The 27,082-nt window shown below is 42.8% G+C and overlaps 1 protein-coding gene and 1 long non-coding RNA gene across 9 annotated transcripts in view; one reads left to right on the top strand and one right to left on the bottom strand.

Annotated features, from left to right (window-relative positions):
• Positions 1-27,082, top strand: part of Myom1 (myomesin 1) — a 135,089-nt gene that overhangs the window by 9,363 nt on the left and 98,644 nt on the right. For 3 of the 6 annotated variants that reach the window (XM_038315278.1, XM_042054270.1, XM_038315282.1), the window contains 3 exons: positions 4,779-4,828; positions 11,838-12,178; positions 25,937-26,077. In XM_038315278.1, the coding sequence (XP_038171206.1) occupies positions 4,779-4,828; positions 11,838-12,178; positions 25,937-26,077 (532 nt within the window). Of the gene's footprint in view, positions 1-4,778; positions 4,829-7,520; positions 7,612-11,837; positions 12,179-25,936; positions 26,078-26,184; positions 26,301-27,082 lie in introns of those variants that run through there. The other 3 variants (XM_038315281.1, XM_042054271.1, XM_038315283.1) reach the window with 3 other exon arrangements.
• On the bottom strand, positions 11,485-26,077 carry LOC119803851. 3 transcript variants are annotated; one of them, XR_005283752.1, is made up of 6 exons: positions 25,943-26,077; positions 21,111-21,331; positions 16,925-17,013; positions 15,542-15,659; positions 13,349-13,466; positions 11,485-12,384 (listed from the first exon to the last, which is right to left on the bottom strand). It is a non-coding gene; the product is annotated as an uncharacterized LOC119803851 (long non-coding RNA). The 3 variants fall into 3 exon arrangements; XR_005283751.1 differs by lacking the exon at positions 11,485-12,384 and having other exon boundaries at positions 13,326-13,466; XR_005283753.1 differs by lacking the exons at positions 11,485-12,384; positions 16,925-17,013 and having other exon boundaries at positions 13,326-13,466.

Genomic DNA, 27,082 nt, shown 5'->3' with positions numbered 1-27,082 from the left:
TTTCTGGCACTATAGATCAGCCTGATTTTTCCAAATGGCAGTCTCATAAAACACCCTGGAATTCATAATACCATCTGGAAAAACACTTCCTAAGGAAATAATTGAAAAGGAAACTTTTGTTTGTACAGATATTTGTAGCTTTCTTTTTAGTTCCAGACTTTTGTGACTTTAGAACTAAAAGAGGTGAGATGATTTTCCCTCATATGTTTCATGTTGGAATCATCTTGGAGCTTTTAAAAAGCATTCATGTCCATTCCGAAGATCCCCACTTAGTTGTTCTAGAATACAGCCTTGTCCTAAGTATGGTTTAGAGCTGCTCAGATGAGCCTAACATGTATCCAGGAAAGAGAATTGCTCTTGCCCCTTCCTATCAAGGGGCCTGAGAAAACACAAGAACCAGAGAGATTAAAAGGCCTCACAGAAGAAAACATGGGTGATGGAAGACCTAGGTGAAAATGAAGATTCACCTACTGCCTCCTTCCAATTGCAAATCCCAGAAGCACCCATGTGCTTAGCATTTAGACTAGGCAACAAAGTGCCGGAGTAATATAGTGCACCCAGTAATACTACTGAATGGATGGCTATGGGCAGGGTAGAAAGGAATGCATGCAGCTTGATAACCACAGTGACCAGGGTCCACACTGCCCCTTATGCAGAGCAGCAATTGTTTCTGCTGGAACTGTTGCCTCCTTTTTGGGGAGCACAGCTCTTTCTTGCCCTTCTCTGATCTACTAGAGGCAAGTCTATCTGTTGGAAGGGTGGGGCTCTGAGCATCCAGTACTCAGATGGCAAACTGGCCATGCAGAGCAGATATGAATCAGCAAGTGTTTCTCCCAACTTCCCCTTTACCTCTTTAACCATTTTATAGACTGCTCTGTGGCATGAAGTATGCTACTCTCGCTCATCTCTAGAACTTTTCACCTCTCCCAACCAAAATTTCATACCCATTAAATCCACCACGCCAGCCCCTGGCAACTGCCATTCCGCTTTCTGTCTCCATGAATCTGACTCTTAGAGGTAGGCTCAGGGCGTAGTGATTTGGCTGGCTCCATCACCAGCTCTGGAGACGAACAAGGTAGATGGTACTGAAAGCTGTTCGGATCTGTTACTTGTCTGTTGCTCCTGGGCCTGGCTGTTTCATCGTTCTTATTTTTCCCATCTCTAAGTAGTTCCTGGTTCCTTATCAAAGGGCCATTATATGTCAAGAGACATGCTAGATACTGGGAGTCCTACACAAAGAGACTAGCTTCTGTCTGCAGGTAATTCACAGCACAGGAAAAAGAAACACGAACACACTGTCTACATATCATATGATATACATATCATATCACAGCCTAGTGGGATTGGGGACATTTTCCCAAGGGGATGACAAGGAGTCCCCAAGGAGGGGAAGTGAAGCCAGGAAAGAAGTGTGCACGTGGTAGGCAAACTGAGAGGATGGCTTTGGAGGGACTGAGGCATTCAAGCCCCAGAGCTTGGGGAATCGCAAGGACTTACCTGTGGTTGGAGCTCAGGAACAGTTAGGGAATCAGAGGGGGTGGAGCTGGAGGAGTAGGCAGGCTCCAATGCCAAGATTCCCTACACAGCTAAGGAGGGTAGCTGGAAAAGCAAGGAGGGGCCCTGGGAAGGTTCTAAGGGACAGAAGAGGGAATGAGCTGTCTGCACATGTCCTCGGTCCCCAGCTGCAGCCCCGATGCTGCCTTGGCTTCAGGACCTGGTTTGCTGTAGTTCATCACAGTGCCCAGGCTTTCAGACAGTGTGTCTTAGTACTGACGCATGAGTGGACCACAGCTTTCAATAATTCTGACAAATTACATGTAATGTGTCGGGTAGTCTGGAAAGTAAAGGGATTCACGCGTGAAATGTGGTTCTAATTGCTAATGGCTTTGTATGGAAACAGTGATGAAGTCATCAGTCTTCTCAAAATGCAACATTTTATAATTTTCTGTCTCTGGAATTCAAGCATGTTATTTGATGACACACATTAGTTGACAATGAGAGGAAAACATTACAGTCAAGCAAAGATTCTGTCAGAATCGCAGGAAGGGGGTTGGGGCAGAGTGAAAGAGAAAAGGAAAGAGCCAAGCAGACAGCTGCCTGACTCACTATTCTTAGTGTTTAGCCACAGGAGACCTCAACATGCACAGAGCCCTTCATTTATCAGTGGTGAGCAGAAGGGCATGGTGTGAGCAGGGCGTGGTGTGAGCAGAAGGGCGTGGTGTGAGAAGGGCGTGGTATGAGCAGAAGGGCATGGTGTGAGCAGAGTGTGGTGTGAGCAGAAGGGTATGGTATGAGCAGAAGAGTGTGGTGAGAGGAGAAGGGCATGGTGAGAGCAGAAGAGTGTGGTGTGAGCAGAAGTGTGTGGTGTGAGCAGAAGAGTGTGGTAAGAGGAGAAGGACGTGGTGAGAGCAGAAGGGCATGGTGTGAGCAGAGTGTGGTGTGAGCAGAAGGGTATGGTATGAGCAGAAGAGTATTGTGAGAGCAGAAGAGTGTGGTGTGAGCAGAAGGGCGTGGTGTGAGCAGAAGGGTATGGTGTGAGCAGAAGGGTGTGGTGTGAGCAGAAGGGCGTGGTGTGAGCAGAAGGGCGTGGTGTGAGCAAAAGGGTGTGGTGTGAGCAGAAGGGTGTGGTGTGAGCAGAAGGGCATGGATCAAGGTTAAAACATAGTGTAGTTACTTTCTCATTATCGTGGGGATTTATTAGAGTATCTTAGAGTATATTATAGGTAGTTGATGTTCAGGGCTTGGAACCTGCTTGCCATTTAAGATGTTTCCCCACAAGCCAGGTGGTGATGGTGCATACCTTTAATCCTAGCACTCGGGAGGCAGAGGCAGGTGGATCTCTGTGAGTTCAAGGCCAGCCTGGTCTACAGAGCAAGTTCCAGGACAGTCAGGGCTGCTACACAGAGAAACCACCCTATCTTAAAAAAAAACAACTAAGAGAGATATTGCCCCATATCTCTGCCCCCGTTTGCCCCCAGACACTGTAGTCTAGGAAGAGAAGTGTCAAGGCCAGGGTTTGTGTAATGGTCTGTCCTGTCCCTTTAAGAGACAAGCCCCACCCACTCCCCCCAGTCCGCTGAGGAAGTGGACCTTCCTTCCTTCTTTTCTATCTCTCTTCTAAAGGGGTAGCTTCTCCTATCCCTCCCTCCCACCTCTCTCTTCTTGTCCCCCTTCTACCTCTCCCCTTTCCTCTTCCCTTCCATAACCCACTAAATAAATATAAATATCCAACCTCACTCTGCATGGTGTTCCTATCCATCTGTCTCTCACCCACCTCATGGCTCCCTGCCTTGGACCCAATGCCCCATGCCCCTCATGGTGGGGCTTGTTTCTTAAAGGGACAGGACAGACCATTACATTTTGGATCTAGGGTGGTTGCAGAAGCCAAGGTCACGCCTTCTCCTCTGCCTCAGTAAGAGTTTCCATCAGTGTCCCTGACTACCCACCGTTTTGCTACCTGTGCAGAAATATTTTATCTGTCTCTGCTGACTTGACCAACAGTCCTAGGCCGGATCCAACTTAGCAGCCAAGAGCTTCCCTCCTGAAGCAAACATGCAGAGTATGATAGTTAATATTGGCTGTCAACTTGGTAGGAATTAGAATCACCGTAGAAACACACCCCTGGGTCACTATAGAAACACATCTCTGGGTTACCATAGAAACACACCTCCAGGTCACCATAGAAACACACCTCTAGATCACCATAGTAGCATACCTCTGGGTCACTTTAGAACACACCTCTGGATCACCATAGAAACACACCTCTGGGTCACCATAGAAGTACACCTCTGGATCACCGTAGAAGTATACCTCTGGATCACCATAGAAACACACCTCTGGGTCACCATAGAAGTACATTTCCACTGTAGAAAAACACCTCTGGGTTACCATAGAAACACACCTCTGGGTCCCTACAGAAACACACCTCTGAGTCACCATAAAAACACACTTCTGAGTGTGTTTTTAAGGATGTTTCCAGAAAGGTTTAACTGAGTGGCAAAGACTCACCTTGAATGTGAGTGACACCATCCCATGGCCTGGGGTCCCAGACTGAGTGAAAAGGAGAAATCCAGCCGACAGCATGCTCTTCTCTCTCTGCTTCCTGACTGTGAACATACGTGACCAGTGGCTACATGTTCCTGTCACTGTGCCTCCCTCTTATGACGGGCCACGCCTCGAGCTGTGGGCCCAGGCAGGCTCTTTCCTTCAGGCATTTTGTCATAGCAGTGAGCAACAGTTAATACTGAGGGTCTGGAGAGGCAGAGTAAAGGTTCTTGTGATGGGGGAAAGAAGTGAGAGAAGGAAGTGCAGGCCCAGGAAAGAACAGAAAGAAATTAATATCTGAAGGCATGAGTGAAGCACTCCACAGAAAACCAAGGCCTCTTTGGGATCGCTTGAGCTTACTGGTGGCAGAGTCTACTTCAGAGACATGGCAGTGGACATGGGTGCTGTACCATCACAGGTTTGCCTTTACCCAGAAGTCCTTCCCTTCTGCCTGGTTCGGAGGGAATTTGCTCAGCACATTTGCAGCCTGCAGGGCCTGATGGGAGACAGTTGGCTTCACATTGCCACTGCTCAGATAACTAGTTCTAATTTTAGATCCAGATCTAGTTCAGAACTGGTTCATTTAATAACTGGGTGAAACTTGGCTTCTGGAAAGAATTCTAGGCCCAGTCCTCTCTCTATTCCCACTGTCCCCCTTTCCACACCCCCCACTCCACTGCTTGCAACCCACAGCCTTAAATGGTAACACAAACACATTTCTGGATTGTTTTCAGGGACATCAGAGGTTAAAAACAAAACAGCACCAGAGAAGGACATGTCAGAGGTGAGATATCAATCACAAGCAGTTTCCTTTTGAGAATAAACTGTTCCAGGTAAGGTTTGCTGGTCAGTTTATGAGTGAAGAGAGAGTAGGTCAGTCACCTTCTAGATCAAAAGCCCAGAAACTCCATCTAGAGACAACTTGAGAAGGAATGCAGCTTTAAAGCCTAGAGGCATGACGTGGTTCTTGAAGCATTCAATAAACAGCAAGGTAAGACATCAGATACTCAAGACCCACCCTTCCTAAACGCGCGCGCGCACACACACACACACACACACACACACACACACACACACGGCAAATTGAAGCTAGTGGGGATACAAGCTAGTTACCCTAAAATTGTAGATTACTCCAACTGCAGCCTTCAAAAAACTCGGTAATTCACTTAAGATTTTTCTTATGTTTAGATGACCCGCATTGGAGAGATAGGGCTTAGAATTTGGAAATCTTTAACCGCAGGGCCTGTATCAGTTATTTTTCTTCCCCCTTCCCAGAACAACGTTATATTTCCCTCTTTGTTCTCATCTTGTAAAGGTGAGGGAATCTTTTAGATGTTGCTTGATGAAGCTCTAACCGGGAATCATGTCGTCCTCCTGTGCCACGCCCTTACTGCATCGTGTCACCGAGTCCACCATCGTGTACTTGTTCCTGAGGGATCTTTTCACTCTGCGGAGTGCTGCGCTGGGCCTCGGTGTGCCTTGGTGTGCTGCGCTGTGTCTTGGTGTGCTACACTGTGCTTCAGTGTGCCTCTGTGTGCTGCACTGGGCCTCTGTGTGCTGCGCTGGGCCTCAGTGTGCTGCTGTGCCTCTGTGTGCTGCACTGTGCCTCTGTGTGCTGCGGTGTGCCTCGGTGTGCTGCGCTGGGCCTCGGTGTGCTGGGTGCAGCAAATGCTTCATGCACTACACTGAATAGATGCGGACTTTCCTTTTTTCATATTGTAGATATATGAATTTTAGTTGTGAATCGAAGCTGACAGCCTAGGAAAAAGCTTTCTTATTTTAGGTGGAATTTGGTTCTTAATTGCTTTCTTCACATTTCATTTCTTGACAATACTTCTTTCATTCCCCCATCATGCAGAGAGTGATGGTCTGCTACCAATTACTTTGTGTGCTGCTGTAAAGTGAACGCGAGCTGGCCGAGTGCTAGGGCCTAAATAAAGCTTAGACGTCTATTTTGTCTGTAGCCACTCATCATTTTATACTCAGAAAATACTAGCATTCTTCTAGTTAGCTTAAAGAAAAACATTTATATCTGCCTTAAAACCAGGCGTTTAAGAGAAGAAACTAGCTAGAATTCTCCTCTCTCTCTGAATATAGAGGAGTGGAATTATAGAATTAAAGTACTACTTATTTATTTATTTATGTTTTTTTGTTTCCTTGTTTGTTTGAGACAGGGATTCTCTGTGTAGCCCTGGCTGTCTTGGAACTCACTCTGTAGACCGTGGTGGCCTGGAACTCATGGAGACCCACCTGTCTCTGCCTCCTGAGTGCTGGGTTTAAAGGCGTGTGCTTCCACCACCCGACTTGAATTAAAGTATGTTTTATAGACAATGTGGTCACAATGAACCGCATCTACCAGAAAAGTCTCTTGGCACTCTGTGAGGCAAACCTAACGAGAGTTCTTGAAGCAAATGGTTTCTGCAGTTTATAAATGTAGTTGCGTATTTTCTGTTTGTTGTTAGTCTGTATGCCGTGTGTCCGTGTGTGAGAGTGGGGTGCATGTGTGGAGGTCAGGAGACAGCTTGCTGGGGTTGGTTCTTCCTTTCACTCAGCTGGGGTATTTGTCTTGTTCAGCCGGACTGAGTATTCCAGGTCCACTGGCCCACCAGCTTCATGGTAGTCATCCTGTCTCTGCCTGTCGACTCTCTGTAGGACTCCTGCGGCTACAGGCTCTATGGTGTTCCGGAATTACAGATGTGAACCATGCTCCAGACTTCTTTTCACATGGAGTCTGGGGAGGGAACCTGTGCTGTCAGGCTGAGCCCCTTCTTCCTCTTACCTTAGAAGAAACAGATTGGTTGGGAACAAAGAATCAGTTAGTTGGGCTGTCCCTGTCCTTGAGTTTGGAAGGACACAATAATGAATTCCTTTTCCTGAGGCTTTTGCTAATAAACAAGGAAGTAAATGTTTACATCTGAAGCTTTGATGCATTTTGTCAATTTTCCTGAGCTGAGAGGAACAAGGAGTGTTCATCGCGAAGTGAAATGGCCAGCACGTGGTACGCTGGGTCAGCCTCGAGTTCTTTCTTTCACGCTGTGCCTTTTGCCTCTGTGGTACATGTGTTACCAGCGGCACACACAAAGCCACATCTTGGCAGTAAAATTCCATGAAGTCCATTTTGAGGACACCTGTTTTTAGCTATAAAACATAAGCTACTTGTTTTGCACTTTTAAACATAAAGCAATAAAGTTATATTGGACACTGGCTGTGGAACCCAGTGAAACCGCTCTATTTGCTTTAATCAGGCCAGATTCATGGAACCATGAGCCTAATCCTAGTGCTCGTGCAACTTCTTGCTGTACCGTTTCGTCTCTTCTGGGTCTGGGACTTCCCTCCCCTTGTGCTGCTATATTTATCTGCCTTCTTGGCCATAAAAGGCTGGCTGTGGGGCCCTGACAGTCTGCTGCCTGACCACATGCATTATTTTTGAACTGGCCCCCTGATCCTGCCTCTAGCCCTGCCTCTTAACTTTCTCTGGGATTCAGCCACCTAGGGTCTTCATTCTCTCCTCCTGCTCCTTGGCCACAGCAGCAGAACATCCCCCGGCCATCTCTGCCCCAGAGACTGGTAAGTGTGACACAGAGACGACAAATGCACTCTGTAGTTTACGTCTGTCTTCTCAGCTCAGCAGGGAAATGCAGAGGAAGGGAGAGCAGGGCAGCAGGGTGCCTGCTGGGGCCGGTGTGATTTTGCTATGTCACTATATTCTTTTGAAATGAAGCTGCTATTCCTGGAACTATAAGATCATATTGTTTCAGATTCAACTCCAAGTTATAGTTCAGCGGTTTGGTTGAAATCTGGACTGCATGAAGGACAGGAAGTAGGGAAGTGTTTTCCCTCCTCTGCATGCCTACAGATCTTTCTCCGTCCCCTAGTGCAAACTAGGCCAGATGCACACAAATTCCCTTCAAAGCCACTAGCGCATGATCCAGTGTGGGTGAACTCTCAAGTGCACTGTGTTATTTCTGACTTGAAAATGGTTGGGTACTAGAGAGGTGGCAGACCTGGCACTGTGACCCTGAAATTATTGCATCCTGTAAGTAATTTTCATCAGCCTTTGGCCTCTGCTGCCAGCATTAAGAGTACTGCAGCAAGATTACAATTACAGAGTTAGTGTTTCTTCCTCAGCTCCCAAATTATTTTTAGGAAGAAAATTTAGGTTTCAGAGGCACAGAAGATCACAAAATCATCTTTCTTTCTAACAAATTCTGGCTGTTGTGTATTGGGCTAAACCTGACTCACATAAGAAAAGGAGGTGGTTATACCTTGGTTCCAAAGGTCAGTCAGTCCTGGTGACTTAAAGTCAAGCCCTGTTTACTGGTAATACATGACCCCTATGTACTAAGTAGTAGATATTAATAAAATAAATATACTTGGGGTCAGATAACAAAGACTGGATAATAGAATTAGGGTAATACATTTAAATAATCTGTTCTGTGGAAATGATAGCATTTTGAATCATCTGGGTGGTGGTGTTAGTTTATAATGTAATATAATATAATTACATTGTAAGATAGTGAAAGATCTTTATTATCTGTAAGTCACTTGTGGCACTGCCACAGAGACTTCTCTAACACTTCATGACACTAATGCCATTCTAGATGAATGTATCCTAACTCTTTATACTATAAACATTATCTAGTAACTATTAAGTACAATGCTGTATATTTAGTAACAGGAAAAGCAATCTATTTAAGTGTTGCTTGCTAGTAGCTATTTTTTTTCTTCTTAGGAAATGCCATGTAGACTGGTATTTTCTTCCATGGGACCTAAGATGCATATTTCTGGTTTTCTTCTTTAGAGAGTGTACTTTGACTTTTTAAGTAGCTTAAATAAAATTTAGTTTTGAATTTGACAAAAAAAACTCCCCACTTAGGATTTTTAAGCAAAATAAGGTTTGAAAAAAAACTTTACTTGAAAACAATTTTCTTACATAGTTTTGAAAATAATATTTCAAAATATTATACCTTAAAACTTGGGGGAAATGTCTATAAAATTATGAATTACCCTATTTTCCCACATGGCTGGTAGTCTTTCTTTGGGGAACACATTATTTATAAGAGTGAATGTGGGGGCTCCGTGAATAAAGGCACTTCCTGCCAAGCCTGGTGAGTTCCATCCCTGGAACCCACATGATGGGAGGAAAGAGCAGATGCTAACAAGTTGTCCTCTGCCCTCTGTGTACATGCACTGACACACATGTACCCCACATAAATTAATTAATTAATAGATGGACAGATGTAAATAGAAAAGTAAATTCAATGTGAAGCCTCCCCTCCTGAAGCTAAACAACCAGCTCAGGTTCACACTGCCAGCTGCCACACTGAGACCTGACTTTCTTTATATAGTAAGAATTGAAATATCCATATTTTTATTTGGAATAAGTATTTTTTCTGGTTTGAAAGTTGCCAAGTGTTTTTAAGATTTGGGAGAACTTGGGGCTGGAGAGATGGCTCAGTGGTTAAGAGCATTACCTGCTCTTCCAAAGGTCCTGAGTTCAATTCCCAGCAACCACATGGTGGCTCACAACCATCTTTAATGAGGTCTGGTGCCCTCTTCTGGCCTGCAGACATACACACAGACAGAATATTGTATGCATAATAAATAAATAAATAAATAAATATTAAAAAAAAAGATTTGGGAGAACTTGTACTCATAAACATTACCAGACCCCGGTTTAGTTCTGGGGCTTTTCTGGTGTGTACTCATATTCATATGTCTTCTCTCACTTCGGAAAGGGCATCACTGTGTAGTCTTAGCTGATCTGAAAGTTCCAGCGACCAGGATGACCTCCAGCTCACAGAGATCCACCTGTCTCTGCCTCCAGAGTGCGGGGATTAAAGGTGTGCTCCACCACCCAGCAATCTTGGTTTTCATTTTCACCAGAAATGTATTTCCTTACAGTTCTGGAGTCTAGAAATCCAAGGTCAAGTGTTCTTAGATTTGATAAGGCTACTTATCTAGAGGACCCAGGTTCAATTCCCAACACCTACATGGCAGCTCAATGCCTTCTGTAACTTCAGTCCCAAAGGATCTGATACCCTCTTCTCTCTACCACGTGTCAGGCACACATATAGTGTACAAACATAACATACAGGCAAAAGGACCACTTCTGTACTTCCACGTGATGGTTGCCATGGCTTGTAGATGGGCCACTTCTGTGCTTCCATGTGATGGTTGCCATGGCTTGTGGATGGGCCACTTCTGTGCTTCCACGTGATGGTTGCCATGGCTTGTAGATGGACCACTTCTGTGCTTCCACGTGATGGTTGCCATGGCTTGTAGATGGACCACTTCTGTGCTTCCACGTGATGGTTTCCATGGCTTGTAGATGGACCACTTCTGTGCTTCCACGTGATGGTTGCCATGGCTTGTAGATGGACCACTTCTGTGCTTCCACGTGATGGTTGCCATAGCTTGTAGATGGACCATTTCTGTGCTTCCACGTGATGGTTGCTCCATCATTGTTTAGAGACTGCCACCCACATGGTTGGTCACTTTATCATGTGTTGAGACACTGTCCTCCACATGGTGGTCACCCTGTCATGTGTTCAGACACTGTCCTGATTTTCTTTTATTCTGGAGATACCAACCCTGGTGGCTAAGGGCCACCTGATGTGCTCATTTCAGTTGAATTTCCCCTTTAAGAACCCAGTTTTTAAACGCAGTCTCATTCTGAGGGTCGGAGGCCCTTTAGCACACCAGTCTGGGAGAAGGGGTATAATTCAGCCCAGTGTAGCCCTCTAATTGATCTCTTGGCTTTTCTTCAACAATCTGTTCTTCAGACACGAGCAAGGGCTTGCTTGTTCAGAGACTTCTCATGGCGTCTCAGCTCTCTGAGTAAAAGTCACACCCTTCGTATCTCCTTTAGGAGCCTGTACTGTCTGCCCTTCCTCTCTTCCTGCAGCCCCACTGTTAGCGCTGCATGGAGACCGACACATTTGCTCTTTCTTGGTGTTTTGGCGTGGGTGTTTCGTCTGGAGCACACAGTGGTGAAACTGGGTCTAGCTGAGGGACCCTTGGCATAGGACCAGGATCTGTCCCTGGTGCATGAGTTAGCTTCTTGGAGTCCATTCTACACCCATGGCTCCACCGCCTACAGCAGCATGGTGGGATGCCATGCTCAGCCTTAATGCACAGGGGAGGGGCTTGGTCCTGCCCCAACTTAATGTACCAGACTTCCTTGACTCCCTATAGGAGCCCTTACCCATTGGGAGCAGTGGATGGGGGAAGAAGCTGGGGGAAGGTAAGGGGAGTGGGAAGGAGAACTGTGGTTGAGTATAAAATGAAATTAAAAAATGGATAAATAAAATAATTAAAAAGAAAATTAGAAATAGGCACTACAGAATGTTTGAGAGAAAAACACAGTAGCCAGAGAGGAAACTTTGTTAATTGTTTAACTGTCCTAAGCAAGCAAGAAAAGAACACATGATGGCAGGGAGGGGTTTGTGAGTGTCCAGCTAAGCTGAACTTACGGTCTTTCCTGTTCACTTCTCAGAACCATTGCAATCCGCATTTTCCTACACTGGCCGAGATGAATTGTCCTTGGGGATTGTTCAATCAAGAACTGTTCTCTTGGGCTAGAGAGATGGCTCAGAGGTTAAGAGCATTGCCTGCTCTTCCAAAGGTCCTGAGTTCAATTCCCAGCAACCACATGGTGGCTCACAATCATCTGTAATGAGGTCTGGTGCCCTCTTCTGGCCTGCAGGCATACACACAGAATATTGTATACATAATAAATAAATAAATAATAAATAAATAAATATTAAAAAAAAAGAACTGTTCTCTTGCAGGTTGCCCCCTCCTCTCAAGGGCACATGATGGCTTTGCCTTTTTATCAGAAGTCCCACCAGCACTATGACCTCAGTTACCGGAACAAGGACCTTCGCACCACCATGAGCCATTACCAGCAGGAGAAGAAGCGCTCGGCCATCTACACCCATGGCTCCACCGCCTACAGCAGCCGCTCTTCCACCGCACACCGCCGGGAGTCAGAGGCTCTTAGTCAAGTGTCAGCGGTCTCCTCCCAGGAGCAGGCTGCTCAGGCCTACAGTCTTGGAGCGTCCCAGTTCTCTCGAGGGACTGACGTCAGCCGGAAGACAGCCTCAGCTTATGATTATGGCTATTCCCACGGGTAAGTCAGGAGCAGCCTCCAATCTCGGGCACATGCTCTTAAAAGTCATATCTCCTGTCTTAAATATGATAACCCTGTTATTCCAGGTGTGGAGGGAGACCCCAGCACTGTGTCGTACCTTTCCCCTTTTATTGTCTGTTTGAAATTCATGGAGTTCTGAGTCTCACTGGAGAGTCTCACTTGAGTCATCCACTGTGGTGTTATTTCTAGAAGCAAGGAAGTTTTGGTTACTCTGGCAGCCACAGGGCCAGGAAACACTTTGATACTCAGCAGGTCTCTTGGCGCTCATAGTGTTTCGGCTTAGATTAAAAGCCAGTACAGAATATAAAATTCACAGGCGCCAGGGAGCTAATCTACAGCAGAGATGCATTGGAATTTTTCAAAATTGGAAAACCAGTGCCCCAAGTCCTGAGTTATTATTCAAGCAACAAGTATTTTCTCGATCTGGAATATTCTATACAAAGCACGGCCTTCTCTGGGTGAGCCTGAGAACGATAGGAACAAGTATGCATTGGGTCAAATTAGATCACTGACCACACACAGTGAGGAGACTCTACCTCCAAACAGAAGGTCACGTGGGATGCTAGGAAGAGTAAATCTCAGGTGAAGGTCTGCTCTGTGATGCAAACCCTGACTCTTGCTTCCTTGAGAACAGTAAAGTTAGCATAAATATGAATGGTTATATTAGAAAGTTCCCATTTGGATCTCTTTGCCTGGGGTGGGAGTTAAGGCTGCTTTCCTGACTGAGGTCTTCCAGGTGAGAGCGGGAAGTTTCCTTCTTTTAAGAGATACTAATTTATTTCAGTGTATGTGTGTGTGATGGCAGGAGTTTATGTGTACCGCTTGCATGTAGGTGCCCACAGAGACCAGAAGAGGGTGCCAGAGCCCCTGGAACTGGAGTTTTATGTGTTGGTGTGAGACACACAATGTGAGAGTTAGGAACAGAACCTGAATCCTCTGAAAAGGAGTAGTGCTCTTGACTGTTAATCTAACTCTCCAGCCCCAGATATTCCATTCTCATCAGTATAGAATTAGTATTAGTCAGGGCTCCCCAGAGGAGCAGAACTGGTAGAATGAAGATATATAATATATAGTAATATATATATATATATATATTATATATATTACACACACAGACAGATACATATGGGATTTATTAGAATGGCTTACAGGCTGTGGTCCAGATAGTCCAACAATGGCTGTCTACCAATGGAACATCCAAGAATCCAGTAGTTGTTCAGTCAACAAGGCTGGATGTCTCATCTGGTCTTCAGAATATGCCCAAATCCTGAAAAAGTAGCCTTTAATGCAAGTATAGACCTACCAGTGAGAGTGAGCGCAAGCAAGCAAAGAGAGCAAGCTTTCTTCTTCCACGTTCTTTATATAGGCTGCCAGCAGAAAGTGTGGCCTAGATTAACGATGTATCTTCTCACCTCAAAAGGTCTGGATTAAAAGTGGTTCTTACCATTTTGAATGGTTTTAATTAAGAAAAAACCCTTCACAAGTGTACCCAACCTTTTGGGTTTTAGTTAATTCTAGATAGATGTGGTCAAGTTGACAACCAAGGATAGTCATCACAGTCCACCCCTTGTCAACTTGACACCCAATCGTATCTCCTTATGTCATGCTTAATTTTAACATGAAAACAATAGCTAGGTCATAATTATACCTAGCATGATATAACTATTCCATATACAATTGCAAATGTATTGTATATTTAACCAGGTAATAATTATGCCTAACATGATATAACTATCCCTTGAACAACTGCAAATGCATTATAAATTTTTGAAAAATTTTAGAATTGGTAACAATGTTCCTTGAGGGATATTCTTTTAGTATCTCAAACCTAAATATGATAACCACTAGTTTTCTCTTAGTTGATGTTGTACTTATGCATCACGTTATCATGTAACATTACATGATAATGAAATTGAGAAGCCGGGAGGAGGGGTGGGAGTGGGAACAGGGATAGCTATGTAAAATGAAAAAAATATAGTATTAAAAAGTCTTAATTAAAAAAAGGGAAAAAAAGAAATTGAGGAAAGAAAACACATATATATGTACAAACACTTTCTTATCAAAACATGACAGAAACACTCCTGTCAGTTTTAATCTTTGGTTCTGCAGCTTGTCACGTAGGGTCTTAGCTGGTGTTTGTAACTCCCTTCCTCTGCTACTCATTCTGCATTTCCCCCACCCTCAGCAAAACCTTCAGCACATCTCAGGGTTCCAGACCGCAAACTCAGTGATCACTTTGGATGCTAAGCAGAAGTGTTACAGTGAGTCTGCAGTCCCTCTGAGAAGGGGGTTGCCGTGATGTTGTACCATGGAAGCTTCTCTGGGGCAAATCCCATATTTCTGCAGTTGACTTGAGCTGTGTTTGCTCATCGAGCCCACTGTGTTGGGTAGATGTTTGTTTCCTCAGTCTGAGACGATTTTTATTTTACTACTCTTTTTTTGTTTTGTAGCAGCCCTGGCAGTCCTGGAACTCGCTTTGTAGACCAGGCTGGCCTTGAACTCACAGAGATCCACCCGCCTCTGCCTCCCAAGTGCTAGCATTAAAGGCATGCACCACCACTACCTGACTATTTCTCTCTCTCTCTCTCTCTCTCTCTCTCTCTCTCTCTCTCTCTCTCTCTCTCTCTCTCTCTCTCTCTCTGTCTCTCTGTGTCTCTCTCTCTCTGTCTCTGTCTCTCTCTCTGTCTCTCTGTGTCTCTCTCTCTCTGTCTCTCTTTGTCTCTCTCTCTCTCTGTCTCTGTCTCTCTCTCTGTCTCTCTGTCTCTCTCTCTCTGTCTCTCTTTGTCTCTCTCTCTCTGTCTCTCTCTCTCTCTCTCTCTCTCTCTGATTTTTCGAGACAGTGTTTCTCTGTAGCTTTGGAGCCTGTCCTGGATCTCTCTCTGTAGACCAGGCTGTATTTTACTACTCTTAATAAAACATTTTATGGGAACTAAAAAAAAGACATGCAAGATATACAAAATTTTTAAAGTAAGTCTATTTATAGTCTATAGAAAACATTACTAATTTTTAAAATGTAGACATTTCTGGGCTGTGTGGCTTCTAACCACCTGCTGCCTCTAATACGCTTCTCCAAGGCACAAGGCTTAGGTGGCATTTTTCATAATAAATGGAATATATTAAGGCCTCCAAAGTTTAAATATAAAATATATATCAAGGCGACTGGAAAAAGTGTCTCTCTCAGGGCATACAAAAGTTACTGGAGAAATAACTCAGTGGCTCGTGTGAGTCGATGTGGAGAAGGCAGAAATTCCTAAGTCCCTGTTCTACAGCTTCACGTTAGTGACAGTGACCTCGAGGGAGCGTCTGACAGGTTCAGTAACAGCAGAGTCTGCCAGGGCTTACCTGGAATGCGCGATGGCAGCACTCTGAAATTCCACGTGGAATGGAACACGATCCCTTTGCCGTCTCACTTTCATAGGTCACACTCTGCCTTGGGGTACTCAGAAGGAGCTTATGTTGGCTGCAAAAATGGAAATATTGTCGCTGAGGAGAATCTATTTCTTGTAGCACTTATTTCAAATGAATCACCTCCCAAAGGAAAGTCGGGAGGAATTCACACCACATGTGTGTGTGCCAGCATCAGCTTGTTCTCTGGAGGAATGTTCCACAGCTAGGCTCAATGACCACATTTAGGAAAGCAGCTGCTGTGGAGTGAAAGATGTTAAATATCCGTCCTCCTGGATCGTCTGCTCCGGGTCTGCAGAGGATGGTGTTGTTATGATCATGAAGTTATGAGCTATATTCTTATGTATTTATTTCATTTTACCAACCAGGAAGAATTGATAGGATGTTCTACATTTATATTTTCAAATGATTTTATTTCTTTAGCTTCACTGCAAACTTTGATGCTCAGACCATTTTAATTTTAAATGGTTTATTTAGATGCTATGCAGTATCCCTATTTTTTTTAAAATATTTATTTATTTATTTATTATGTATACAGTTTTCTGTCTGTGTGTATGTCTGCAGGCCAGAAGAGGGCACCAGACTTCATTACAGGTGGCTGTGAGCCACCATGTGGTTGCCGGGAATTGAACTCAGGACCTTTGGAAGAGCAGGCAATGCTCTTAACCACTGAGCCATCTCTCCAGCCCTATCCCTATTTATTTATAATTTGATATGTCATCTCAAACATTAGTAATTGAACTGGATTTTTGGAGAGCATGAGGGAACTCTGCTATGGAGCCTTAGACAAAATTTACACAGGAACCAAACTGTAATCATGTGTCACATCACTTGTTCCTTCTCTGTGTGTAGGTTAGTGTTTATTAATGGCTTGCTATGTTCAACGAAGATAGAGTTCAAGATTCTTGGTGGGAACGAGATGAGCTAGAAATAGTGCATATGTGGAGAGAAAATACCAGTGCCATCTTTCCCCCTTCACATCCTGAATGTAGGAGAGAAAGAAGCCTCACATAACCTTGGAGGCATTTCAGTCTTTCGTTTTTAGAACTAGGAGTAACAGATGCAGGCTTAGAATCTTTATAGTTTCTTCAGGTTGTTTTTAAGTTTATTCAAAAGGAAAGGATTATTTTCCTACTGAATGAGCTATGTCTTCTGATTGTGAACAGTGTCACTGATAAAGGCCTCTGCATTGGAATTGGGTTCCTCTGCAGCGTATGTAAACGCTAGGCTAGGTCTATTTTTACCCTCTACTTTGTAGTTAGATGTCCAGTGTTAAAGTGGAAAGTACAGAGATTTAGATGTGCTCAAGGCTTGGCTGACCTCAGGGAGTCTTGCTTGGAGTCAAGGTGGTTTGCTTGGAGTCAGTGAGTCTTGCTTGGAGTCGGTGTGGCTGTGGTACAGATTGGTTACTGACTATGTTACAAAACACATAAAATGCCTTTAGTTCATGGTTACGCTGAGGAAAAAAGACCCTAAGAACAGTACCAACCCTGTCAGAATGGCAAAATTGATGTTTTGTGTGACAGCGGTATCAACAATAGTTATCAAAGGGGAGTGCAAGGGCTCTGTATGTGTGTTTTTTTCATGCATTGCGTGTGCACGCACACATGGAGGCTGGAGGGCAGTGTCTGGTGCCCTCCTCTGTCTCTTCCCACAGTTCAGAGACAAGCACGCTCACTGACCCAGGTTCTGGAGAGGTCGGCTGGATTAATGGGACGGCAAGTCCTCCAGGGCTGAAATCATGGTCCCCATGGTCATGACACTCAGCTCTTTCCACGAGCGCTGGATCCACCTCACATCCCCATGCTCTCACAGTAAATGCTGCACGGCCTGAGCCACATCTCAAGCCCGGGTTCTGTATCTCGGACTTTCCTGCTGTTCCACTTAAGCAGGAAATAATAGGACATCTTTTTTTGGGTACCAGAAGATGGTTGGCAGTATGGCTCAGTGGGTAAAGGTTCTTTCACCAAACCTGCTGACTTGAGTTTGATCCCCATGCCTGGGGTGAAATGTTAAGTCTGTCAGCACCTTCCTGCTGACCAGGCAGTGGGGAAGCCTGAGGGAACTGTTTCAACAGGTTTGACCTTTTCCCAGAACTCTCTGGGAATGAGGAAGTGATGCCCTCTCTAGTCAACTACAGTATCATCTACATTGTGAGTTGGGGTGTGTCAGTGTGACTTGTACAAGGACAGAAAATTTCGGCTCAAGGCATCTCTTGATTCTGTTGTTTTCTGCCTAGAATACATGGAGCAAGCTCTCCCATTCTTGCTTTAAAATGGGCCAGGCTGAGTGTAGTGGCTCATATCTTTAGTCCCAACACTTGGGAGGCAGAGACAGGCGAATCTCTCGGAGTTCCAGAACAACTAGGCCTACAGAGTGAATTTCAGGACAGCCAGGGCTACACAGAGAAGCCCTATCTTGGAAAAACAAAACAAAACAAAAATCAACCAAACAAACCCAAAACCCAACCCAAACAAACAACAACACCCCTTCCCACATCCACAAAACCCAGCTACAACAAAAGAACTGTGTAGGTGGAAGTTTCTGTCCTTGCTGATCCCACAATCGTTCTTTTCTCTGTGCAGCATTCTCATCTTGCTTCCTCTGCATCTGGGTGGTAACTGCAAACAGAGCATCTCCTCTTCCCAGAATTCTCCTAGTGTGGTTGCCCCACCTGTACTTCCTGCCTGACTACTGGCCAATCAGCATATATATATATATTTTTTTTTTTTGGTTTTTCGAGACAGGGTTTCCCTGTAGTTTCTAGAGCCTGTCCTGGAACTAGCTCTTGTAGACCAGGCTGGCCTCGAACTCAGAGATCCTCCTGCCTCTGCCTCCCGAGTGCTGGGGTTAAAGGCGTGCGCCACCACCGCCCGGCCTCAGCATATTATTAAAGCAATACAAGTGATACATCTTTACGGGGCACAAGAGCATCATCCCACAGCAGAACTGTTAGAAAACCAGTGAGGTGCTCGCAGGTGAAGGTGTTCACTGCTGCAAAGCCAGCCCGCGAACCTGAGTTTAGTCCTTGGAACCCAAGAAAAGGGACAAGAAAAGAAGCGTTAAGTATATTAGCTATGGACTTTTCATATAGATAGAACCAAACATTTTCATTGGGGTAAGGAAGTTCCTTTCTTGTTCCATTTTGTTGAGAGATCTTAAAAAATTTTACTTTTTTGTTATGCGTGCTTGAGTATATGTAAGTGTACCTCATGCATGCAGGAGCCCATGGAGGACAAATCACCCCCTGAAAAAGGAGTTAAAAGACAGTTGTTAGCTGCTGCCAGTTTGCTGGGACCTGATCCTTGGTCCTCGCAGGGACAAGCGTTAACTACTGAACCATATCTCCAGCTCCTGCTGAGAGATTTCTTTTTTAACATGCATGAACACTAAATTTTGTCCAATCCTCTTTTCTTTTTACAACTATATTAGATGATAATGTGAGTTTTGTTTTTATTCTGTTGAAGTAAATCAACCTTGAATGACAGGGTTCACATCACTTCACTTGGCTTTATATCCTATTATACTCAGATTTTAAGGACTGGAGGTTGAAACAAACATTCTTTTGGTTTGTTTTTTTGTTTTGTTTTGTTTTTTGTTTTTTTTAAGATTTTATTTATTTATTATGTATACAACAGTCTGCCTCCATGTATGCCTTCAGGCCAGAAGAAGGTGCCAGATCTCATTACAGATGGTTGTGAGCCACCATGTGGTTGCTGGGAATTGAACTCAGGTCCTCTGGAAGAACAGTCAGTGCTCTTAACTGCTGAGCCATCTCTCCAGCCCAGTTTGTTTGTTTTTTAACACATGGGATCACTATGCAACCTTGACTGACCTGGAGCAAACTAGACCAAACTTTGAAGTCATAGAGACCTTCCTGCCTCTGGCTTTTGGGATCTGGGATTGCAGGCATGTGCCACCATGTCTGGCACTTACTAGATTAATTTTTTTAAATTATTATTTATTTTTTGTGTGTATGTGTGTGTGACTGCTTCTCTGTATGTATATCAAGTACATGCCTGGTACCCAAGGAAGCCAGAAGAGCATGTTGGATCTCCTGGAACTGGAATTATAGATGGTCATGTGCCACCATGTTGGGGTACCCAGTACCTAGTACCATTAACCATTGCACTGTCTCTCCAGCCCCAGATGCAGTTTTTTTTAATGATTTGCGAACTTGTTTGTACATCTATGTTCATAAAAAAATACTGGGCTGTAGCCATATCTTGATGTATTTTTTAAATTGTTTTGATTGAGCTATACATTTTTCTCTGCGCCCCTCCATTCCTCTCCTCTCCCCTTCTACCCTCTCCTATGGTCCCCATGTTCCTAGGTGTGTGGACTGATATCTGGGTCTTTGTTTTGGTTCCATTAGTCCTCCTGTCTGTTTTTATGGCAATACCAGGCTGTTTTCAGTACTGTAGCTCTGTAGTAGAGTTTGAAGTCAGGGATTGTGATGCCTCCAGAAGTTCTTTTATTGTACAGGATTGTTTCGGCTATCCTGGGTTTTTTTGCCTTTCCACATGAAGTTGAGTATTGTTCTTTCGAGGTCTGTGAAGATTTTGCTGGGATTTTGATGGACATTGCATTGAATCTGTAGATTGCTTTTGGTAAGATTGTCATTTTCACTACGTTAATTTATCTTGATGTCTTGATCAGAAAATACTGTCCTTACAGGATGAATTGGACAGTGCTATTTTAACATATTTTTTAAAAAATATGAAAGTCATCATTACCATTTCTTCTTTAAATATTTGATAGGATCTATAAATATAAACCACCTAGTTGTCTGAGAATAGTTTAGATTATTAATTTAATTTCTTGACTTTGGTCATTTATAGTTTTACATTTCTTCTGGAGATAGTTTTGATCAGTTTGGTCTTCACAGGAATGATTCCATTACATCTTAGTAGTCTGGTGCGCTGACGTCTACACTGCTTTCCTAGGAGTCTCTTAGTGTTGTGGGCCTGGCTATAATGTGTCCACTTTCATTCTTGGTTTTAATAACTTATTTTTTCTTTTCATGATTAAGCTACTAACATTTTTTTCAGAGTTTCCTTTGGGGGTCTCTTCACTGACATTATCTGTTTCTGCTCTGGTTTCTGTTTCTTCTTGAATTTTTGTTTTGTCACCCTTTCTCTTGTGCTTATTTTAATCTACTTATAATAGTATATATATATTACAGCATTGAAAGTTTCATTTCATTCTGGGCAAACCTTCTGTCTCCACGGTATATCCTCTAGCCTTCTTTTATTTTGAGATGGGGTCACTAAGTTACGCAGGCAGGCCTTAAACCCATGATCCTCCTGTTTCAGTCTTCCCACAAGTGGACTCTAACTTCCATATAACACAATAAATAACTGTATACAACTTTTAAAAAGAGATTCATTTCTTAAATGAAGAACCACTTCTCTAATGTAATGTATTCCTTGGACTTCAGAGCTGAGTCTTGATATGTTATGTTTTATCCTTGCCTTTTGACTAGAGGAATAAATGAACAACTAACCTCAGTAGTGGGACTCCCGCTTCTGCAGTGGTGTGTGTGTGTGTAGGAGTGCACAGATGTGGATGCAAGTTGAGGCTAGAGGTCAGTCTCCAGTGTTGCTCTCAGGTGCTCTCCATCTTGGTTCTTTGGGGAAAGAGTGCCTCATTGGTCAGGAGCTTGCCAATTGGTTTAGGCTGACTGGCCAGTGAGTTTACGGATCCTCTGTCTCTGCCACCGCAGGACTGGAATGAGAAAAACACATCATTGCACTTAGCTTTTTAACATGGGTTTTGGGGATTAAATGCAGGTCCTCATCCTGGCACGGCGAGTACTTTATCAACTGAGCATCTCTCAGGTGCCTGCATTGCTCATTTTAGTAGCTCTTCAGCTGTCAAGACATATAGTACGATATGATTACAGGAATTGGAATCTCGATTCCACATCAGTCAATCAGCATATTTCGCTGAGGATCGAAAAGTAACTAAGATCACTCTTCAGTAGGAAAGGCAACAGAGAAGCCTGAATGCAGTGTAGCCCTGAGCACATAAGGATGGTTGACGCTGAGTTTGAGGCAAAGGCCACAAAAGCAGGCCCACATTGCACTACTTTTCTGTAATGCTTGACAGAGTATTTTCAGAAAGCATATTCCTTGAGCATTCCCATTCCTGTCCATTTCAGCAAACCAGAACAATTCACACAAGTCATGTGATGATCACAAACATAATTTTAAGTAGCTACATTTTAATTTAAGTTGAATAATTATTTTACTTTATATCTGACCTTTGCTGATGTTATAACCCCAAGCTACGATTCAGTAACAGAACATCAACATCAGAGTCATTCTAGGCATTGTGGTCTCCACAGTGGGGAGTCCATAAGTTGGGAAGGTATAGGGGGAGGTATACCTCTTCTTTTTATCTTCCAATTTGAATTTTGTCTTTTAATTTTCCATAATAATTCATCAAGTAAGACTGTATAGTTGTGTGTATGAGAATTTATGAGTAAAAGTATGTCTGAATTAATATTTTAATTAACAAACTTTTTATTTATTTGATTAATACATTAATCAATCAATTAATACTTGATTAAGTGTACTGTAACAAAAGTGGGAGACCAGTGATGTAGTAGAAATGATACTAACCTGCAAATCAAGAAAGCTTGGGTACAAATCTCAGTTCAAACACCAGCTTGCTATACGAACATGGAAGAATGACTCTATGGATTCTACACCCATGAGAAGACCCTATTAAATAAGTGTCCCTGAGATACTGTAAAGCTCTAGAGTTTTATAAATACTTTTCCTGCTAAGTATTATCCTGTTGTGGTCCAACTGAGGGAACATACTTTTGTTTGTTGAGACAGAGTCTCAGTCTGTAGCCTTTGCATCCCAGAGCATGCTATGTAGACCTCAAACCTGCGCTAATCCTCCTGCCTCTGTTTCCCACCTGCTAGAATTACAGGTGTGAGTGTTAGCACACCTGGTGTGAAGACTACAACTGCCAGGATTACAGGTGTGTGCCAGCACATCTGTGTGAAGGCTATACTTTTATCTGTTCAGTATTTTAATTAGACGCATAGGTCAGCCTAATTCTGGATTTCTAGAAGATTTCCAGAGAGTGGTTTCTGGCCTTTGATTCCATTCCTTCTCCATGGTACCACTGGCCATAGATGTGATAATATACATAGCAGGAGATTTATTTAAAATCTATCAAATGTAGACCTATTAACAGAGCAGATGACATAATAATAGCCAAGTGCAAAAAGATAAACCTAGATACAGCCACAGACAGATGCATGGGCACACATTTAGTATGATTTATTTGATCAATTAAGATTCAAGAACCCAGGAAATTTCATGATCGAAGTTTGTACATAAAGAATAACCAGCACAATTTTAATAGGTAAAATACCTACACACCACTATGTATGTCAGCTTTACTCAGAAACTGAGGGATTAGAGAAGGGTTATTACCAAAATTTAGATACAGCTAAAATCACAAGAAATGAATAAACTCGTATTTAGGTTTTAGAGTCAAAGAAGTTTAAAGTCTACATACTTTACTGAACTCTTCTAGGATTTGTAGTGTAAAACTTTAGACTTTGGTTTCATGGGTCACAACAAAATAGACTGCTATTCTATTCAAATAATTACACAGATTATTACATGGTTCTTCAAAACATTGTGTTCCTAATTTTGTTTTCTAACTTCAATAAATAATTTGGAAGCTGGACATAGCTGCACACATCTGTAACCTCAGCATTTGGGAGGAAGAAGTAGGAGAGCCGCCATGATCCTGGGCCAGCAGGAACTGAACTATCATAGTCAATCCATCAGTAAATAACTTGACCCTACTAAGTCATCTATTTAGATGGTGATGTGACATCTACTTCACACACTCTGTAAGAAACAATAACTTAGCTAGTTGTGGTGGCACAAAGAGGACCCTAAGAGAGACTTACATAAATCTAATCTACGTGGGAAGTAGAAAGAGACAAGATCTCCTGAGTAAACTGGGAGCATGGGGACCTTGGCAGAGGGTTGAAGGGGAGGGGAGAAGCAGGGAAGGGAGCAAAGAAAAATGTAGAACTCAATAAAAATCAATAAAAATCAGCTGCTCTGATTTACCTGTGAGAATGGGACAATCTCATTTGTGGTTTGTCCTATATAATACGTTCATTATTTAAAATATTTGTCTTACAGGAAAAAAGGAACAAACAAAAATAATGGAATATCACAACTTCTACTAGAATACAACATTGAAAAATTAGTTTGCAAAAATTTGATTGTAGAAACAAAGACAATAAAAGAGTAAAAATAGAAGAATAATGAGAAAATTTCACTTTCTCAAAATAATAAAGGAAGCAATACTCTTGACCTCATGGTTTATTTTGTATAGTAATGGAGTAAAGAGGTGGAGGCAAGTATCACTTTAAACTTAGACCTGCGTAAGCACAGACTGTACTTTGTGTCCTGGGATATAAAATGCAGTCCTTTTGCTGGAACAGTTAGCCAGGGACAAATTTCAGCCTGGCTTCCAATTGGTAAGCAATCCACAAGCTCCACTTCAAGGTTCTAACCTTTAGCTTCAGTGCTATTCCATAGAAATGAGCTAGCTATTACTCTGGGTAGCAGAGTGTGCCACTTCCATGTGACCACACCAGAGGACCAATGGCAGTAGCCCAGCCTGCACACGCAACACAGTTTTAATAAACAAGATACACACACTCATTTGTGCATGTGTGCTTCATGTCTGCTCAGAAACTGGGCCTCTGTGCACTCTATAAATCTTTGACCCTTTTAGTTTTGTACAGTACTATTTACTTTCTTGCGTTACCCATTTTATCTGTGTGTATGTTTGGTCCATGGTTCTGCTTTTGATATAGACAATTGTCTTAGCTTTTCTACATGTTAAAAAAGATTATTTATCTCACGTGTGTGTGTGTGCATGTGTGTGTAAGTGTATGTATGTGCACAAATTGTGCACACACCTGCATAAGTCTATATGCACTACATGCATGTAGGTGCCCTCAGATGCCAGAAGGCATTGGATTATCCGAACTGGAGTTACAGATGGTGGTGAGCCATTTTTGGGAACTGAACCCCAGTCTTCTGAAAGAGCAATAAGTGCTCTTAATAGTATAGCCCTCTAACCAGCATCTCCAAGGGTCTTTTAAACATTAAGCAGTAGCCAAGGCTTGAATAATTTTAACTGGAAAGCTTGATATTTCCCAAGAGATACCACTCACAGGCTTCAGTTTCCTTTTAAGAATTCTCTAGACTAGGGCCTCTAATAATATTACTTTATTTTAGAATAGTTCAAGTCTACAGGAAAAAGTTAAGTACAGAGAGTTCCGACACAGTCTCCTGTTGTTGACATCCTTCCTCAGCATAGAAACCAGGGAATTTTCAGTCTTCAGTCTATACATGGGCTCCTGGTAGTATGCATTCGAGTTCATGAAACTATCTGCATTAAAAATATACATTATTAAACTCAGCCACTATATAGGTTAAGGCTAATTTTTTGTTTTGTTAATTTTTACAGTTTCTACTGTTTCTCACCTCTCCAGTGAAGTTTTTCATTATTCAAACATGAACTACTTCCTTACACACATTTGCTGCAGTGTGCATAGTCAAATAGAACTGGCCCAAGAATTCTTTATCACACTGTATCACCCAACACCAAATGTCCATGTAATGAAAGCTTGTTTGATGAGTTCAGGGTTTCCTCAACTGCTGGAATATGCCTGCGGTTAAGTGTGGAAAGGTCTCACAGTGAGAACCTAGGGCTCTGCATCAGAATAGCTCAGGATGTTTGGAGAACTGTACATTTCCCATTATATTCTAAGAGGACTTGGATACAAAATGCATCAAAACCATTTATATTCTTGCCTACAAGGCCTTGGGTTTGTGTCCCAATGCTGCACAAAGGAAGGAAGGAAGGGAGGGAGGGAGGCAAGGAGGGAGAGAGGGAGGAAAGAAAGGAAGGAAGGGAGGAAGGAAGGAAGGAAGGAAGACCTTTACATAGATTGCCTACATTTCAAACACTACTTTATCCACAAAAGCTACTTGAAAATACCAACATCTTCCTCTTTTTCCCTTGAAATTTTAGAGGGGAAAAAAAGCCATGAAACCACTTTTTTCTCTTAGTATCTGTCTAGAGTACATTTACATCTCTGTAATCTTTCTAACTCTAATTCATTTTTAAAGGGAAAAGATAATAATATTAGAGACCTAAGAGTCTAGGAAAAGTCCCCTAAGCTATGCCTCCTCACCCCCTGCTTTGTCAACCCTTGGGATATCTTCAGTGCACTTTGTGTTCTGGCTAATGTTAGGAGTCTTATTTCAGACTTACAGATTCCAGCTTGCTATTAGAAGATTATTCAGCCAAGTTGAGCCCCCAACCAAAGAGAGCCAAGCGGAACCTTCTGCCAGGAGAGGAGACAGAAAACCTGCCAGGCAACTACATGGTGCCTATTTACTCTGGACGGTGAGTGTACTTTCCCTTTGGTGTGTAATTATTATAAGTGAGGAGTCAATAGTAGCTAACAATTATCGAGGACTCACTATTTATTGCTTTAAAAAGGACTTAGGAAGCTTGGAACCCACCGAGAAGGAGGCTCTTTGAAGTCAAGGAATTTCATTTTCAGACATTTTTATCATACATTGGATACATGACAAAAGAATGATTAGGACTTCATGTTGTTTATATGGTCAGTTGACATGGGAATAGAGCTTTAGATGTGAGTGGTTAAATACTATTTATAGTCAATACATGGACAGCAAAAAGAAAGATTCAAAACTATAAAGTGTAAAGTGAGCAGGGTAAGTAAAGATTTGGAAGGGCAAAGGGAGGAGGGTAAGAAATGGCACTAGAGGAACGAATATGATCAAAATGTATAGAATGTCAATAAGAAAGCCTGTTACTTCACAAAATTAGCATATGAAGACAATAATTTTTAAAAATTATTTATGTTAAAAACCCAAACTGTAAAGTGTTATGGGACTAAAGAAACTCACTATTCACCAGAGTCTTATGTGACATAGAACATGTTACATGTCTGGGCAACTCTGGGCTGTGAACTCCAGCAGAGTTCACACATCACATATCAGGCCACAGACATTTGATCTCTTCCACTGTACATTATTGTCTTTCCTGGAAAAAGCATAGCTTTATCTTTCATTGTAAATTGGATCATATTTAAACACACTCAGTTGCCCAGGGGAACTCCTTGGGCTGTTTATTTATCTTCTTTAGTCTTGTTACTATGTATCTAAAAGAGGAGTGATAGCATCTACCTTGTGGGGTTTTATTTTGATGGAAGGCTCCAGAACCATACTAGGAATCACTGCGCTTGTCATTCTTAGTGTTAAAGGAAGGTGCTTTCTTCTATAATAAAGAGTTAGACTCTGATTTATCAGGATATTTTTAAAGATGTATTTTTTGGTTTATGTGTTGAATATTTTTGTTGCATGTATGTAAGTGTACACCTTC

This window comes from Arvicola amphibius, chromosome 18 (assembly GCF_903992535.2).
Source record: "Arvicola amphibius chromosome 18, mArvAmp1.2, whole genome shotgun sequence".
Classification (NCBI taxonomy): Eukaryota; Metazoa; Chordata; class Mammalia; order Rodentia; family Cricetidae; genus Arvicola; species Arvicola amphibius.
Note: the sequence above shows the minus strand (reverse complement) of the source record. Positions and strands in the feature narration are given on the sequence as shown.